General features: G+C 30.5%; 1 protein-coding gene across 1 annotated transcript; it reads right to left on the reverse strand.

The window, feature by feature from the left end:
* Positions 1-1,494: 1,494 nt before the first annotated feature.
* On the reverse strand, positions 1,495-9,980 carry LOC123300132 (zinc finger protein interacting with ribonucleoprotein K-like). Its single transcript, XM_044882622.1, has 4 exons — positions 9,752-9,980; positions 8,018-8,723; positions 4,067-4,371; positions 1,495-1,703 (listed from the first exon to the last, which is right to left on the reverse strand). Exons 1-4 carry the CDS (start codon positions 9,896-9,898, stop codon positions 1,497-1,499), a joined length of 1,365 nt encoding a protein of 454 aa, XP_044738557.1. The 5' UTR covers positions 9,899-9,980; the 3' UTR covers positions 1,495-1,496.
* Positions 9,981-14,777: the final 4,797 nt, after the last annotated feature.

Raw genomic sequence — 14,777 nt, forward strand, 5'->3', positions numbered from 1 at the left:
AAAATTTTGTCATAGGTGTTCACTAAATCACCTAATTAGTCCATTTCCGGTTGTCCGTCCGTCCATCTGTGGACACGATAACTCAAAAACGAAAAAAGATATCGAGCTGAAATTTTTACAGCGTACTCAGGACGTAAAAAGTGAGGTCAAGTTCGTTAATGAGCATCATAGGTCATTTGGGTCTTGGGTCCGTAGGACCCATCTTGTAAACCGTTAGAGATAGAACAAAAGTTTAAATGTAAAAATGTTCCTTATCAAAAATTAAGCAACTTTTGTTTGAAACATTTTTTCGTAAACATCACTGTTTACCCGTGAAGGCGCTAATTAGGCGGAAATTTTATAATATGTACTATACTTGATTATCAGTTATGTATGTGTCACATGTTTGTATGTGTAATGTGATAAAGAAATCAACACTGGCTATGCATGGTTTTTCAACAATTAACTCAGTCAATTGTTTGTTTTCACTTGTTTATAAATTATAATGAATTTTTCCATAAAATCCCAGTTTTCGAAATAACCCTGATCTTATTGAGTCCCGATTATCGAGATTGCTGTCGTATTTGTTGCTATCATATTTGCCGCTCCGTTTGCAGCTCCCCCCCCCCTGGAACGGGTACTGTTGGATTTATGTTTAGCCTAAGGCGGCACAATTTTAGAGGTAGCAAAAATATATTGAATAATCTAATGATTGAATTTACTTTTTAATTTACCGTAAAGTTAATTTTTTAGTAGATCAATAGGCTTTTATCAATATTAGTCTTGATCGATAAATACCATAGATTATTTAAAAATAAAATTATGATGAATTGAAAAATTTTGAGAAATTTTTGAACGATTATAAAGATATAATCGTTACGCAAACCAAAGCCAAGAAGACGAAAGTGATTCTAGAAATGATTATTTAAATAAAATGTTAATTAATTATTTTTGAAAAATTATATTCAAGTTTATAATTTATAATTGAAATTATATTTAATTTAATAAAATTTTATCTTTAAAAATTAAAAAATATTTGAAAATTAGATTTTTAATTTCAATAATCACTTTTTTAGGGACTGATAATAGAATTGCATTTTTTTTAGGGTATTATGGGAGAGGTATCTTACGAATTTTTAGAATACCCCAAACACCCATCCAAAAATATCTACCAGTTCTCTTACTATTTCTACTAAACCTAAACCACCGTTTTAGAAAAAATAAAACGCGAGATGGTGCAAATTAGGACAAAACTTCGGTATCCATTTTCTCCAAAACTATAAAAGATAGAGAGTTGAAAATTTGCAGGTAGCTTCAACTAGTGATCTTGTGAAACATTTTCGAAAAAGAAACAAATTCTAGAAAATACTCAAGCATCGATATTCAGCACTTTCTATACAGGGTATTTCTACAGTTAACTCAGTAATTTTTTTTTTCATTTGTTTTATAAAAATTTATTTATCAAAAAATACTTATATTTAATATTTTTAAATTAATTATAAAAAACTGATCAGAGATTAAGTTGATTGGGTTTGATTCAAACGACAACGATGAACATTCTTCTTGTGGCGGCGTAGTTTTTGACTATCCATAAAACTTTTGGTACATCCATTCACATCACACGCATATGGACGTTCTCCAGTATGTGAGCGCATGTGTATCGTTAAATGATGCTTTTCCACAAACGATTTGTAACAAATATTACAAAAGTGAGATCGAATATCCTGAAAAAAACAAATTCAAATTTTATTTTTTACCTTAGGTATTTATTGGCTATAATATATAGACACGTTGACCGAAACTCAACGGGGATGATTGGCGGGTTTGTTATAAATTGTAGAGGTGGGGGTGTGCTAGAAAACGATTTCTGAGGTGTTGTAAATCTAGCTACAGAGTTTAAAAATCGATATACATTGACGTGTCGAGGAATGTTGATATATAGTGTGTCGTAATTAAGATGAAGATCCCCTTATATTTTCGTTATTTATAAAAATATCGATTTGGGGTCACATTTTTTAAGATATTTAACCGAAATCCGAACTTAAAACTCAGTCTACTACAAATTGAGATGCTTAGAGTTATCGAAAAAAGTTATTAGAGAAAATTGCTAAGAATATTTTTTATACTCATATACCGATTTTCATGACAAAATTCCCATTTTTAAATTTTTCATTATTTTGGTCTTTATACTCAAAATTATTGAAGTTTTTTAAAATATTTGAATATCATCAATTTGTCCAGTTTTACATTCCATAGCACACTAGTTATAAAAGTTTATTATTTTATTTTAGTTAGATCGTTTTCGCGAAATGATAAACCTTGAAATTTTGGTACTTGTCAGTTTTTTCCCCATTACTCTGAAACTGTGTATTTTATCGAAGAAATCATCTTGTACTAATTAAAGAAGACAATACCTCTTTTGTGTTACTCTTTGACTTACGCAAGCTGGATGAATTTCGATTTTTACATTCAAATTTTTAGCTAACTGTAAAATTAACGTGAAAACGAGAAAATTCAATTTTCCAAACTAAATATCCTATTTACTTTTACCCATTTCTACAATACATGTTAATTTTTGCGACGAACGCAACATTGTCAAAAATCCAAAAAATCAGAAAATTTTCTTCCTTTGTTCAGCTTTTGGAAATTTTAGCCTTGAAGGACTAATTTTTCGAATATAAATAAATGTGCCTTATTTTTTTCCAAGTAGATTAAATTTCTTACAATTTCGGTCCAAATATCGAAGAGTTTTCAAAATCCAGCTGTTCAAAATTAAGCTATTTTAACTTTTAAATTTTAGGCTAAAATTTTTTATTTATTTATATTAAGCTAATGAAAATACTTCCGTGCCACTAGCTAACCCATCCATGGTACCATTGAAGGTACAATGAGTTAATGGAATGGTTCACGAGGCTTCAGTGCATCGTAAAATTAACCTTACAAGAAAACTAGGCACTATAGTTTCTATAGTAAGATTCTCCGCAATTTATAGAATGTTTAAGCCTGATTCCTCGATCCTGGGAATCAGCCAAATACGAATCGGAGTATGAAATCGCTCATGTTCGATAAAGTGCATTCCTACTTACGAGATGTTTACAAAATATATGACGCCTTGACCATGATTTAGTACAGTGTATAGTTCCACGTGGGCAAAGCCGTGGAGCAAACATTAGCCAATTAATAAGCCTATAAAATGTTAGTTTGTTCGCTCACGAAAATTACAAAAGTAAGTAAATGTGTGTTTGTATATAAAAGAGAGAAAATATTGTAGTATACAGTGGCGTAACTACTGTCAACGCCTCCCCCCCCTAACAATTTTACTACATGGAAAAAAATGAATATTCTTTAGTGCTGAAACTTATTTATTCATACGTTGCATAGTTTGTCGATTTTTGTACATTGAAAAGGCGTTATAAATTAATGATTACTAAAATGCTTCTTGCGAACTTTTATATTCGCAAATACATTCAACATTGATAAGATTGGAAACGTCTAGATTTCTTGCTTCTTCTTTTTCAAAAGAAATAATGGCCAAAAAACTTAACCTTTCTTATACATAATAAATGCAAAAATATGAAATATTATAATTTAAAATCGAATTGTGCTTTTCAAAGTACCCCTATAGAGCCCCAGGGACCGTGTTCCGTGAAACACGGTGAACACTTTTTGTATAATATACATAAAAAGAGTCGAAAAATTAACAATTAATCTATAATAATTCACATAAATAAAAAATTCGAACTATTATTGCACAATTATGTATAGTTCTTTTTTTTTTTTTTTTTTTTTTTTGTAAACAAAAAATGTATCTAGCAATTAAACAATTCAAATACTTGTGAAAAATTTAGCAAACTACATTAAATATATAAAATTTGGGGATGGGTAATTTCGTAAACTATTAATACAATCGATGCGATAAAATTATAACGCGGATTACTTTAATATAAATCAAAAGATACAGATTGTGTGTATTAATGTTTTTATTGCTATTATTATTATAAGAAAACTTGCCACGGCATAAAACTGTCACTAGGTCTCATGATAAAATATGGAAAAATTTTTGCAAAAAAAAAAGTGTAATACTTACAAAATGATATTTTTTATGTTTCAAAAGTTCGCGTCGTGTATAGAACTCTGATGAACACATCTCGCATTTAAAATCCTTTTTACCAATGTGAACTAATTCGTGTCGTTTCAGAGTACAACTTGTTAAAAATCCTTTACCACATTGTGTGCAATAATAACGATGACCCTCGTGATGTAATTTAATGTGGGTTCGTAAATTAGCCGCTTGTACAAACCCTATATTGCATTTCGTGCATTCATATGGTCTTGTAGCGGCATGTATACGTTCATGCACTTTTAAACCACTATGTTCTCCAAAATGTTTACCTACAACAACAACCAACAACGTAACGTAAAGCTAACATATCTTTATTTAATTGAATTAAGGTATTTCCAGCATGGTATTTGCAGTTTCTATGTTAAAGCAATGGTACAATTTTTTTTTCGACAGAATTTAACGAAAAATTAAATTTAAGAATTTAATAATGCTTACTATTAATTCCCAAAGTTTCAGAAATTTTGACCGTTTAAAATGGGAAATAATTATGCCAACGTCCCAATTTCGATCAATTTACGTCAAAATTAATATCTCGAAAGTGAAAATTAATTTCTAAATTTTTTTTTTAGAATTTTATTGTATAAACATTTTTTTCTACTTTTTCTTCAATATATAATAATATCATAAAAAATAGTTGGAGAGACCGGACATTTTACATGCTTTAAATGGGACATGACCCTCAAAATCGCGAACTTTGTCTTTAAATATCTCGCGATCCAAACGGTCAAAAATTATGAAATTTTAGGAATTCATAAATAAAGCTATTATAAACCCGAGAAAAAAAATTCGGCCAAATCTGTCGAAAAGTGATTTCATGCTGGTACTACCTTAAGAAGCTATAGTTTGTAAATGTCTAAAATATTGTTTAGTCTACTTAATAAACTAGTCAACAAGTTCAAATTGGTGAAATATAGAGATAAAGGTCTTAAAAATACGTGCGATAGCTCGTTGGATTTAAATGATGTCTAGGAAAATGTGCTGGAATCGTTTTTCAGCACGTAAAATTTTCAAAAGTTATAAACAATTAAAGATGAAACGAAATGTATTATTTCGCCAATATTTCATAAAATATTAATATTTATGAAAAAAAAAGAAAAAAAAGATTCAAAATTTCCAATAAAAAACTCCCACTACCGGAAGTCTATCTCCATTATTTTTAATTTAACGCTGAAAATACGTCTTTTTACGTCATTTTTAGATTATTGTTTTAGCGTCAAAAACGATCTCACACTAAATAATTTTTTTAAGGTATTAAATATTAATTTAACAAGTGAAAACAAACAATTGACTGAGTTAATTGTTGAAATACCACGCATAGTCAGTGTTGAATTCTTTATCACATTACACATACAAACATGTGACACATCCATAACTAATAAAGTATAGTACATATGTAAATGACTTTATAGGTTTCTGCATTACCGACCGACATTTAGTGTATAGTTTGTACACATATTATAAAATTTCCGCCTAATTGGCGCCCTCACGGGTAAACAGTGATGTTTACGAAAAAATGTTTCAAACAAAAGTTGTTTAATTTTTGATAAGGAACATTTTTACATTTAAACTTTTGTTCTATCTCTAACGGTTTATAAGATGGGTCCTACGGACCCAAGACCCTATTGACCTATGATGCTCATTTACGAACTTGGCCTCACTTTTTACGTCCTGAGTACGCTGTAAAAATTTCAGCTCGATATCTTTTTTCGTTTTTGAGTTATCGTGTCCACAGATGGACGGACGGACAACCGGAAATGGACTAATTAGGTGATTCTATGAACACCTATGACAAATTTTTTTTCCTAGCATCATTATTTTTAAGCTTTACAAACTTGGGACTAAACTTAATATACTATGTATATTTCATATATGCATGGTATAAAAATATGTAAAAATTATGATGTATTCTGAACACTATAAAGAATTTATTACCGTTGGAATTTTAACTGAAAGTTAATTTTTCAGCAAGTTAGATAATTGTTAATTAACAAAACTTTTTATTTCATTAAATTATTCAGAATACACAATAAATTTTCAAATTTTTAAATCGATACTTAATACCTAAAAAAATTATTTAGTGTGAGATACTCGTTTTAGACGCTATTACAACAATCTAAAAATGATGCAAAAAGGTCTAGGGTTTAGGTCAAGGTTAGGGTTTAGGATGCAAAAAGGTCAGTTTACTGGAATAGAATAGACCCTAGATTCCAGTGATCATTGTCTACCAAATAATTCCATATTGTCTTATCCAAATTTGCTTCATTCGCAAGATATCACCCTTTTGTTAATTTTCAAAAAACAACACTTCTCTTGAGTAAAATGATCATAACTTTTTGCTAGGTTAAGATAAAAAATTTTTGTTGATGCCACCGTAAAGAGCACAAAAACAAACTGATATAGTTTTGTGTGTTTTATAGTTGAGCTAATACAGTTTGGTAGCGTTCATTTGGGGACACATGTCTATTAGTTTTTTCATCAAATATTTGCATTGTAAATCTGCTCAATGAGACTATACCCAGAAAGTGTACACAACCGGGAAAAATTTGTCCAGAATTTAGTTCTACAAAATGACATCAATATGATCTCCCTATTTTCATTTTTAGCGGACATTTGGCTTGATAGCTGTCGGAAACGTGTCAAAAAAGATACAATAATATTAACAGCAAATAGAAAACTATGTAATATAAAAAATTAGAGATTACCTAAAACGTATTAACTACACAATTGACATCATTACTCGGCCCAAGCTAAAAATTTAGCTTTTGCCGAAAGCTCAAAGAATTCCTAATTTTTTTATATTACATAGTTTTCTATTTGCTGTTAATATTATTGCATCTTTTTTAACACGTTTCTGGACAAGTTTTTCCCGGTTGTGTACACTTTCTGGGTATAACCTCATTGAGCAGATTTACAATGCAAATATTTGATGAAAAAAACTAATAGACATGTCTCCCCAAATGAACGCTGCCAAACTGTATTAGCTCAACTATAAAACACACAAAGCTATATCTGTTTGTACTTAAATTTTGAATTCTTTACGCTGGCATCAACAAAAATCTTTTATCTTAACCTAGCAAAAAGTTATGATCAATTTACTCAAGAAAAGTGTTGTTTTTCTGGAAATTAACAAAAAAGGAAATATCTTGCGAATGAAGAAAAGTCGAATAGGGCATTATGGGTTTATTTGATAGACAATTATCACTTAAATCTAGGGCTTCCCTTCTGGAAATAAATCTGTTCTAGAACTCAGAATATTTAGTTTGAAATTCAGAAAAAGAATATGTAAAGTAAAACTATCTCAAAAATCAGCAAAAGTCTGAAAATATCAAATAAATTATTAATCAATCATTTAATTACAGAAAATGGTAATAGATTGAGACTCTTTTGGAAGAAATATTTAGAAGTATTCAATATGATAAAAGTAAAACCTACAGTTATTAATTTTTCGAAAATGAGAAATGTTTTAAATATTACTGATTAATTCTGAAAAACTCAGAAATGGTCTTACTATTACTTTATTTTGCTAACTATATTTTCATAAAATCTCTGATTAATTCTAAAAAAACTCAGAAACTTTTAGGAGAACTCAGAAAATTTGTTCCGAAAGAGTCTCAATCTATTACCATTTTCTGTCATTAAATGATTGATTAATAATTTATTTGATATTTTCAGACTTTTTTTGATTTTTTCAGAGATAGCTTTACTTCACATATCCTTTTTCTGAATTTCAAACTAAATATTGTGAGTTCCAGAACAGATTTATTTCCACAATGGTTGTGTTTGGGCCACTACTTTAAGTACACCCTATATGACTTTGTTCTACACACTCATACAGGTCCTATTGAAAATCATACTGTTCCGTAGAATTGCAACCTTAAATGCTTCATTTGATAAAGTATAAGTCTACATTCTTACCACAAGTCGTACAAAGAAAATCTCGAATATTATGTTCAGCATATCTATGTTTCTTTAAACCGCCTTTAGTAGCATAAATTTTCCCACAATCGGTAATACTACAAACATAATTTCGTGTACCAGTCGAATCTTTTGTTCTACGAATTTTTTTAAATTGCTCCTTGAAATCATCTTCACTTTCGTTGTTATCTGCAGACGATGTATGATCAGATTGATATGGAATTTCCTCTAATATTTCATATTTGTAATCATCTTCACAGTTTTCCTCTACTTTCTCTGATAATTTTTCATCAATTATTTCGATTTCGGTCTCATTCTTTATTTGATTATCTTCGGAGATTACCAAAATATATTTAACACTGTTGTCAATACCTACAGGGCCTGTTTCATCCGGTTCAATTTTTACTAAAATATTTTCTTGTTTGATTCCATCAAGTTTTTCAATTTTACAACAATGTCGGCTTGATTTCTTCGGTTCATTACACTTTGTACAGATTCGATTTAAAATTGTAGTTTTTTTATTTAAATTTGATGATCTTTTGGATGATTTTGTTATTGGAGCCTTTGATGGTTTTGTAAGTAATTGCATTAATTGTTCATTAATTTTCAAGCAATTTTCTTGAAATATCTTAAATTTTTCTAAAATTTGGTTACAATCCGTGCATATTTCTTTGGGTAATATTTCGTTTTCTTCCGAGTTTTCGATCTATTAGAAATAAACAAAGTCATAAGATCAAAATTTATTTGAGTAGGGTGTTTCAGAATTGAACATCACTATTTTAGGGGTGTGTTTTTTTAGCATAAAATAATAACAAAAGTTCATTTTAACATACAGAGTGGGCCATTTTAATCTATGCATTTGAATATCTCGCCAGAGATATTAAAAAATGACCTCAACAATAATTGTAGAGTTCGTTGGGGAACATCATGTTCTGACATCAGATTGGACCCACTTCTTCGGGCTGCTTTAATAGCCAATTTCGATCCTAAACGATAAGAGACAGAATAACACTTTAAATTAGAAAGTTGATCCTCGTAAACTAAAATTTTTCACCCAAACCATTTTTTCGAAAATTGTCAGCTTTCGGAGGAAATGCGACTTAAAAATTTGTTATTATTGCATTTAATTGAAAGTAAACGCGCTAACTATGGAAAAATGCTTTAGCCAAAAGTTCTTGGCAATAGGGCACATTCGCTTGTGTCCATGACTTTCGTTGACCTACAATTATCGATAAACTTTATGCGTATTTTCTTTTGAAATAATCGAAATTATCGGTTTAATGTGAATAAGATCTCTTACAGTATACATATTAGGTATAATAATCGAATACAATGTAATACCAAATACAGTAGAATCTCGATAACTTAAACCTCGGTAACATAAAAACCTCTGTTACTTCAAAAAATACTATGTTCCCTTCCCATCAGAGCCCAAAACCTCTATAACTTAAAAGACGCAACCTCTATAACTTAAATAAATAATCTCTGTATAGCCCCTCAGAAACTACATAGAAACATGTACATACCTCTATATTAACTAGGGTACATACAAACATGTACATACCTCTATATTAACCTTTACCTAACATAGACACTTGATAACTTAAAACCTCTATAACTTAAAATATTTTGTGTTTCCCTTGGACTTTAACTTATCGAGATTCTACTGTATTATATTCGTTTGGAGACTAAAAATGAAAAGACCTAAATTGTAATTAAAAGTTTGAAACTTACATTAATTTTGGTACACAGTAGAATTCGTTCACATAAAATTGAATTGGTGAGGAATTTAATCGAACCATCATTTTCTTGACAAAGTCGACATTTTGTTAAATAAATTTCTTGTAAAACTTTTAAACCGTTATCACTATTGTTGCTCATAATTACAATTTTTTTTTAAAATTTACTAAGGCTGAGCGTCAAAAGTTTTCTCAACCTGAACGATTTTATTCAATTTTGTAGGGTTATGTGCTCAAACGAAATGAAATAAAATAATTAAATTAAATTATCAAATTATTAAGGTTGAATATTATTTAAGTAAATATTTTTAAATAATTTCATTGAAAACACAATTTTTTAATTGTTGGGCAAATTTTTGAAAATTAAGACGTTTTTAACACAGCCATATGATAAAAGGATTCCATTTTAGTATGTTCGTCTCGTGACAGTATGGAGGCTTAAGGCTGCCGATACCAACTGTATTTTAGTCAAATGTTATTAGATTTAATAATACAGGTTATAAAGAAGCCAATTACTCTTGCCCATAATGAACTAAATTACAGGAGTTATTATTTTATTTAAATAGGTTCAGTATCACGTATTGAATGTAAATGCACAAAATCCCTACAAAAATAGGCGGGGGAAGTGCCTCCATTTTTTAAGGCTATATCTCCATAACTGTGCACTTTAGACCAAAAAAGGTAATAAGCAATATTGTAGATAATTAAATTACCTTCTTTTTTAGTAAAATAATTTCTTTTGGTATCACTAACCGTTTATGACTTATACGACTATAACGATTTACTAATTAACAATTCGGCCGATATCTCTTCTAATATTTGTTTAAATAATATTTGTTTAAATGCTAATAACTTAACTTTTAAATCTATAAATTTCTTAAAATTTTTACTTTTCTAAAATTAATATTTTTAAAGTTATTACGCGTATAATGTTGCAAAAACCGGGTGTAAGATTAGTAAAAAAGAAGTATAGATAGTGTGCTGATAAAAATTCAATAAATATATGAAAAATATTAATGTTAGTGACATAATTAGCAATAAATAATTTTCCTTCTTACCTGAAAAAGCAGCCCCCACCCCTTGAAATTTATTTTGAAAATTAAAAAAAATTGACTAAAAAGATAGGAAATTGGCACCATGCCATTGGCCGAAGGATGATACGCTATTGTTTTGAAATGATTTGTTCCCAATAATTGGTTCAATTCTTTAAACAGGTGTGATTCGAACTGTCTTCCTTGATCAGACGTATTGCGTAGTGGCGTGCCAAACCGAGCTATCCAATTCTCGTATAGATTGCGGGCCACTGTAGGTGCTTCTTGATTAACCATTGGTATGGCTTCGGGCCACCTTGAGAAACGATCCACTATTGTAAGACAATAGCGATAGCTTTCCGATAGGAACATGATTACAATATCTTTGTGAATGTGATCAAATCTCGATGATGGTAAAGCGAATGTGCCGATCGGTGACGTGATGTGTCTGCTGATTTTTGATTTTTGGCATTGAACACAATTGCGAACCCATTCGCGACAATCGGTATTCATTGATGGCAAAACGAAGCGTGATGTCACTTTTTTCGTCGTAGACCTTATTCCGGGATGAGCAAGTTGATGTATCGAGTCGAATGCTTGTTTTCTGAATGATTTTGTTAAAAATAGTCGAGCATTTGCTGTCGAAACGTCGTAATAAACTGAGTCATTCGTGCCAGGGATGAGAATCAATTTAAGTCTCAGTGACGATGAGTCGTTCAGATATTTTCGAAGTTCCGTATCGTTTCGCTGTGACTCTGTGAGTTCTTTATAGTCAATTGCATGTGGAATTTCGTTGATTCGTGATAATGTCGATATAATGTCGTATATTCGTGATAATGTCGAATGTCTGTCGTAAATTGCCCAATGAAATCGAGGTGCCGCATTTGTCTAGGTGAAAACTCTGGATTACGACGTTGAAATGTGAAAGTAATTGGCTTTTGATCCGAATATATTGTAAATATTCGCGCTTCTACCATATGTCGAAAATGCTTGATGGCAAGATAGATGGCCAATAATTCGCGATCATAAGCAGAGTAGTTGCGTTCTGTCGCACTTAGTTTTTTCTAAAAGAATTCCAATCAACAACAGCTATCAACGAATTGCTGAAGAACAGTTCCAACTGCGAAATCGAATGCGTCGGTGAAAATTGCTAGCGATGCGTTAGGTTCGGGATGCGCGAGTAACGTGGCTTGAAGTAGGTGTTCCTTGCACTCGTTTCAATTGCTTCAGTGATCCATTCAACCGGTGTTTTTTTCTTTTACGTTGTCATGGAGTAGGTCGTTGAGCAGTGCTTGGTTCTTTAACGGGGTCATCAATTATCTAGCGGGCTTAACGTAATCAAATTTGTGTAATGAAAAAATGAACTGTCTATACTAAAATATTATACGAAATTTTTATTGTTAAGTTATTTTACTACATACAAATACCATATAGTTCACAATACTTTTATTTTATTGTTATTCTGATAGATGATAAAACTTGATTTTTCTGTAGTTAACTTGAAGAGTCTGTATTATAATCTAACGGTATCGCACACTGTGCACTGTTTATATAGTTACAATCAATTGTTAGCGTACAGTCTAGCAAATTCTAGAACTGGCACGTATGTTCTATTGCATACATTTTACTTGTATATGTTTTCTATCTTTGTTTAAGTAATATAGAATGATATTGTTTATTTCTTTTTAGAATTGTCTAGAATTCTAGATAATGCTATATTATTTATAATGTTGGGTTAATTGTTAACACCACACTATGATTTGACTAAAATTATTATTAATTTTATTTCAAATCAGATCAAGTCGTTCGTTTTCGATGAATTGTTTGTTGAAAATATTTAAATTTAAATGTAAGATTAGATTATTATGATCGGATGTCGACTTACATTTTAACAAAGCTATGATTTGGCTAAGATTATTATTAATTTTATCTTAAATCAGACCAGAAAAAAATTTTGTATTTTAAATTGAAAATAAATTGGGAATCTGCACATGACAAAATACCAAAATATTTTCAAAAAGACCACAAGTCACAATGAAGGTAGCATTCTATGTATTTTTCTCTTCTCGTCGCCAGATGTCAGCAATAGTAAAAAAACATGGCCGCACCCATATGAACAAGCAGTATAGTTACCCTTTAATATTCAAATATTGTGGCTTGGCGTAACTTAAAAAGGTCTGTTACGCCAGGTATCAACGTCAGATATTAGGCGCTCTGTAACTTACACCGCAACTCAATACTCAAAGTTGCGTTGCAAGCATCACAAAATAATAATAATGAATGTTAAGGAAACAAAATTAGGTGCTTATTTAGTGCTTAACTTTCAGGATCGTGAAATCGGCTAATTAATATAGGGAAGCCTAGAAATTGGCAAAAAAGCGGATTTTAAAATCAGATTTCTCTAAAACTAGGACGAATGTTTAGTCAGGTATAAACTAAGCGTGGTAATTAAGTGCTAATTAGGTGCTTCTCGTTTTATTGTTTGATAACTCTGTCTTGTTTTAATTGCGAGTTGGTTGGTCAAGTCTATATTTTCGGTGGAAATATAACAAAAAAATTATTGAAATTAAATACAATAAATATTGCTCAATCTTTCAATATTTTACACTATAAATCCTTTTTTAACCGACTTCAAACAAAAAAGGAGGAGGTTATCAATTCGACTGTATTTTTTTTTTATGTTTGTTACCTCAGAACTTTTGACTGGGTGAACCGATTTTGATGATTCTTTATCTAATTGAAAGCTGGTGCATTCTGTGTGTTCCCATTTCATTTTGGTTCAGTTCTGACAACGGCATTCATCAGAAACCCATAAAAGTCTTAAATTTGCATTAAGTAGACACGACAAGAGGACGAATAACTCAATATCACGCCAACCGATTTCGATGATTCTTTTTTAGTGACAAATTAGTTACTGTACTTCAGATTCACTAAAAATCACAAAATAAAAAAAACCTTTATCAAAAAGAAAACCGACTTCGAAAGATAAACTTTTCCAAAACTAATTAATATGCACTAAAAAGTAAAAAAATAACGATAATATAATGTACTTAAAATTATTGTTATTTTTGGATTCGGTGTCAGCCAAGCTAATGTAGCAAACTGTTCTGTCAGAGTTGTTTCCATGAAGGTTATAGGAAGGAGAACGATCGCTATAGAAAATATTGTCCCCGAAATATGGATAAAATAAGTGAGGCGCTGCGACCGCTAAGTAGGATCAATAAAAGCGGGCTGTTGTGCACTAATTTGAAATGATATATCAATTTGTACATTATGCAACTAACTTCATCTACTTGTACTCATCGCTAACAGCTAACTTCGCAGATACTACTTCTTGATAACAGCGCGGCTGGTGGCTGAAAAATGAACTATAAATTCTACAAATTTTCAGGGACAGGTGCGCTAATGCATTAACACGTAGCGATCGTTCTCCTTCTTTATAACCTTCATGGTTGTTTCCTTGGCTGACACCGACTTCAAAAATAACAATAATTTTAACTACCCTTTTTTTTTTACTTTTTAGTGCATATTAAATTGTTTTGGAAAAGTTTACCTTTTGAAGTCGGTTTTCTTTGTGATAAAAGTTTTTTTTTCAGTCTCACCTACCCCTTTCTCCTTTCCCCAATTTCTTTCTAAATAGAAGGAAGTTACCTTTCTCACATCCATAAGTTAATTTGTACACAAGAACACAGGTTCTGAATATTTTAAAAATGGTATAACAGAAACATTCTAGTGTGACGTATCATGGCTGTTGCTTACAGCGTTTATCGTCTATCGTATATGAAGAATTTACGAATTTTTTTTTTTTGTAAAGTGTTAGTGAAATTTTTAATTCTGCCCCCAATTATTTAAAAAAAAAAAAGGGCGAATAATAGTTTTATATACTGATTGGGTTATTTTTTGACTTTCCCAGTTTTAGTATAAGGAAAAATATGGAAAATGGAAGGTCTCTAAACTAGCTTGCTAATTGAGAAATAAAACTTGTACCAA

Source organism: Chrysoperla carnea, chromosome 5 (assembly GCF_905475395.1).
Source record: "Chrysoperla carnea chromosome 5, inChrCarn1.1, whole genome shotgun sequence".
Taxonomy (NCBI): Eukaryota; Metazoa; Arthropoda; class Insecta; order Neuroptera; family Chrysopidae; genus Chrysoperla; species Chrysoperla carnea.

Excerpts from the sequence above, each read along its gene's own strand:
- LOC123300132 (XM_044882622.1), bottom strand. The coding sequence starts at position 9,898 with ATGAGCAACAATAGTGATAACGGTTTAAAAGTTTTACAAGAAATTTAT. Across the intron at positions 4,372-8,017 it reads TTTTCTTTGTACGACTTGTG|GTAAACATTTTGGAGAACAT; the intron begins GTAAGAATGTAG and ends TTGTTGTTGTAG. Across the intron at positions 1,704-4,066 it reads AACATAAAAAATATCATTTT|GATATTCGATCTCACTTTTG; the intron begins GTAAGTATTACA and ends TGTTTTTTTCAG.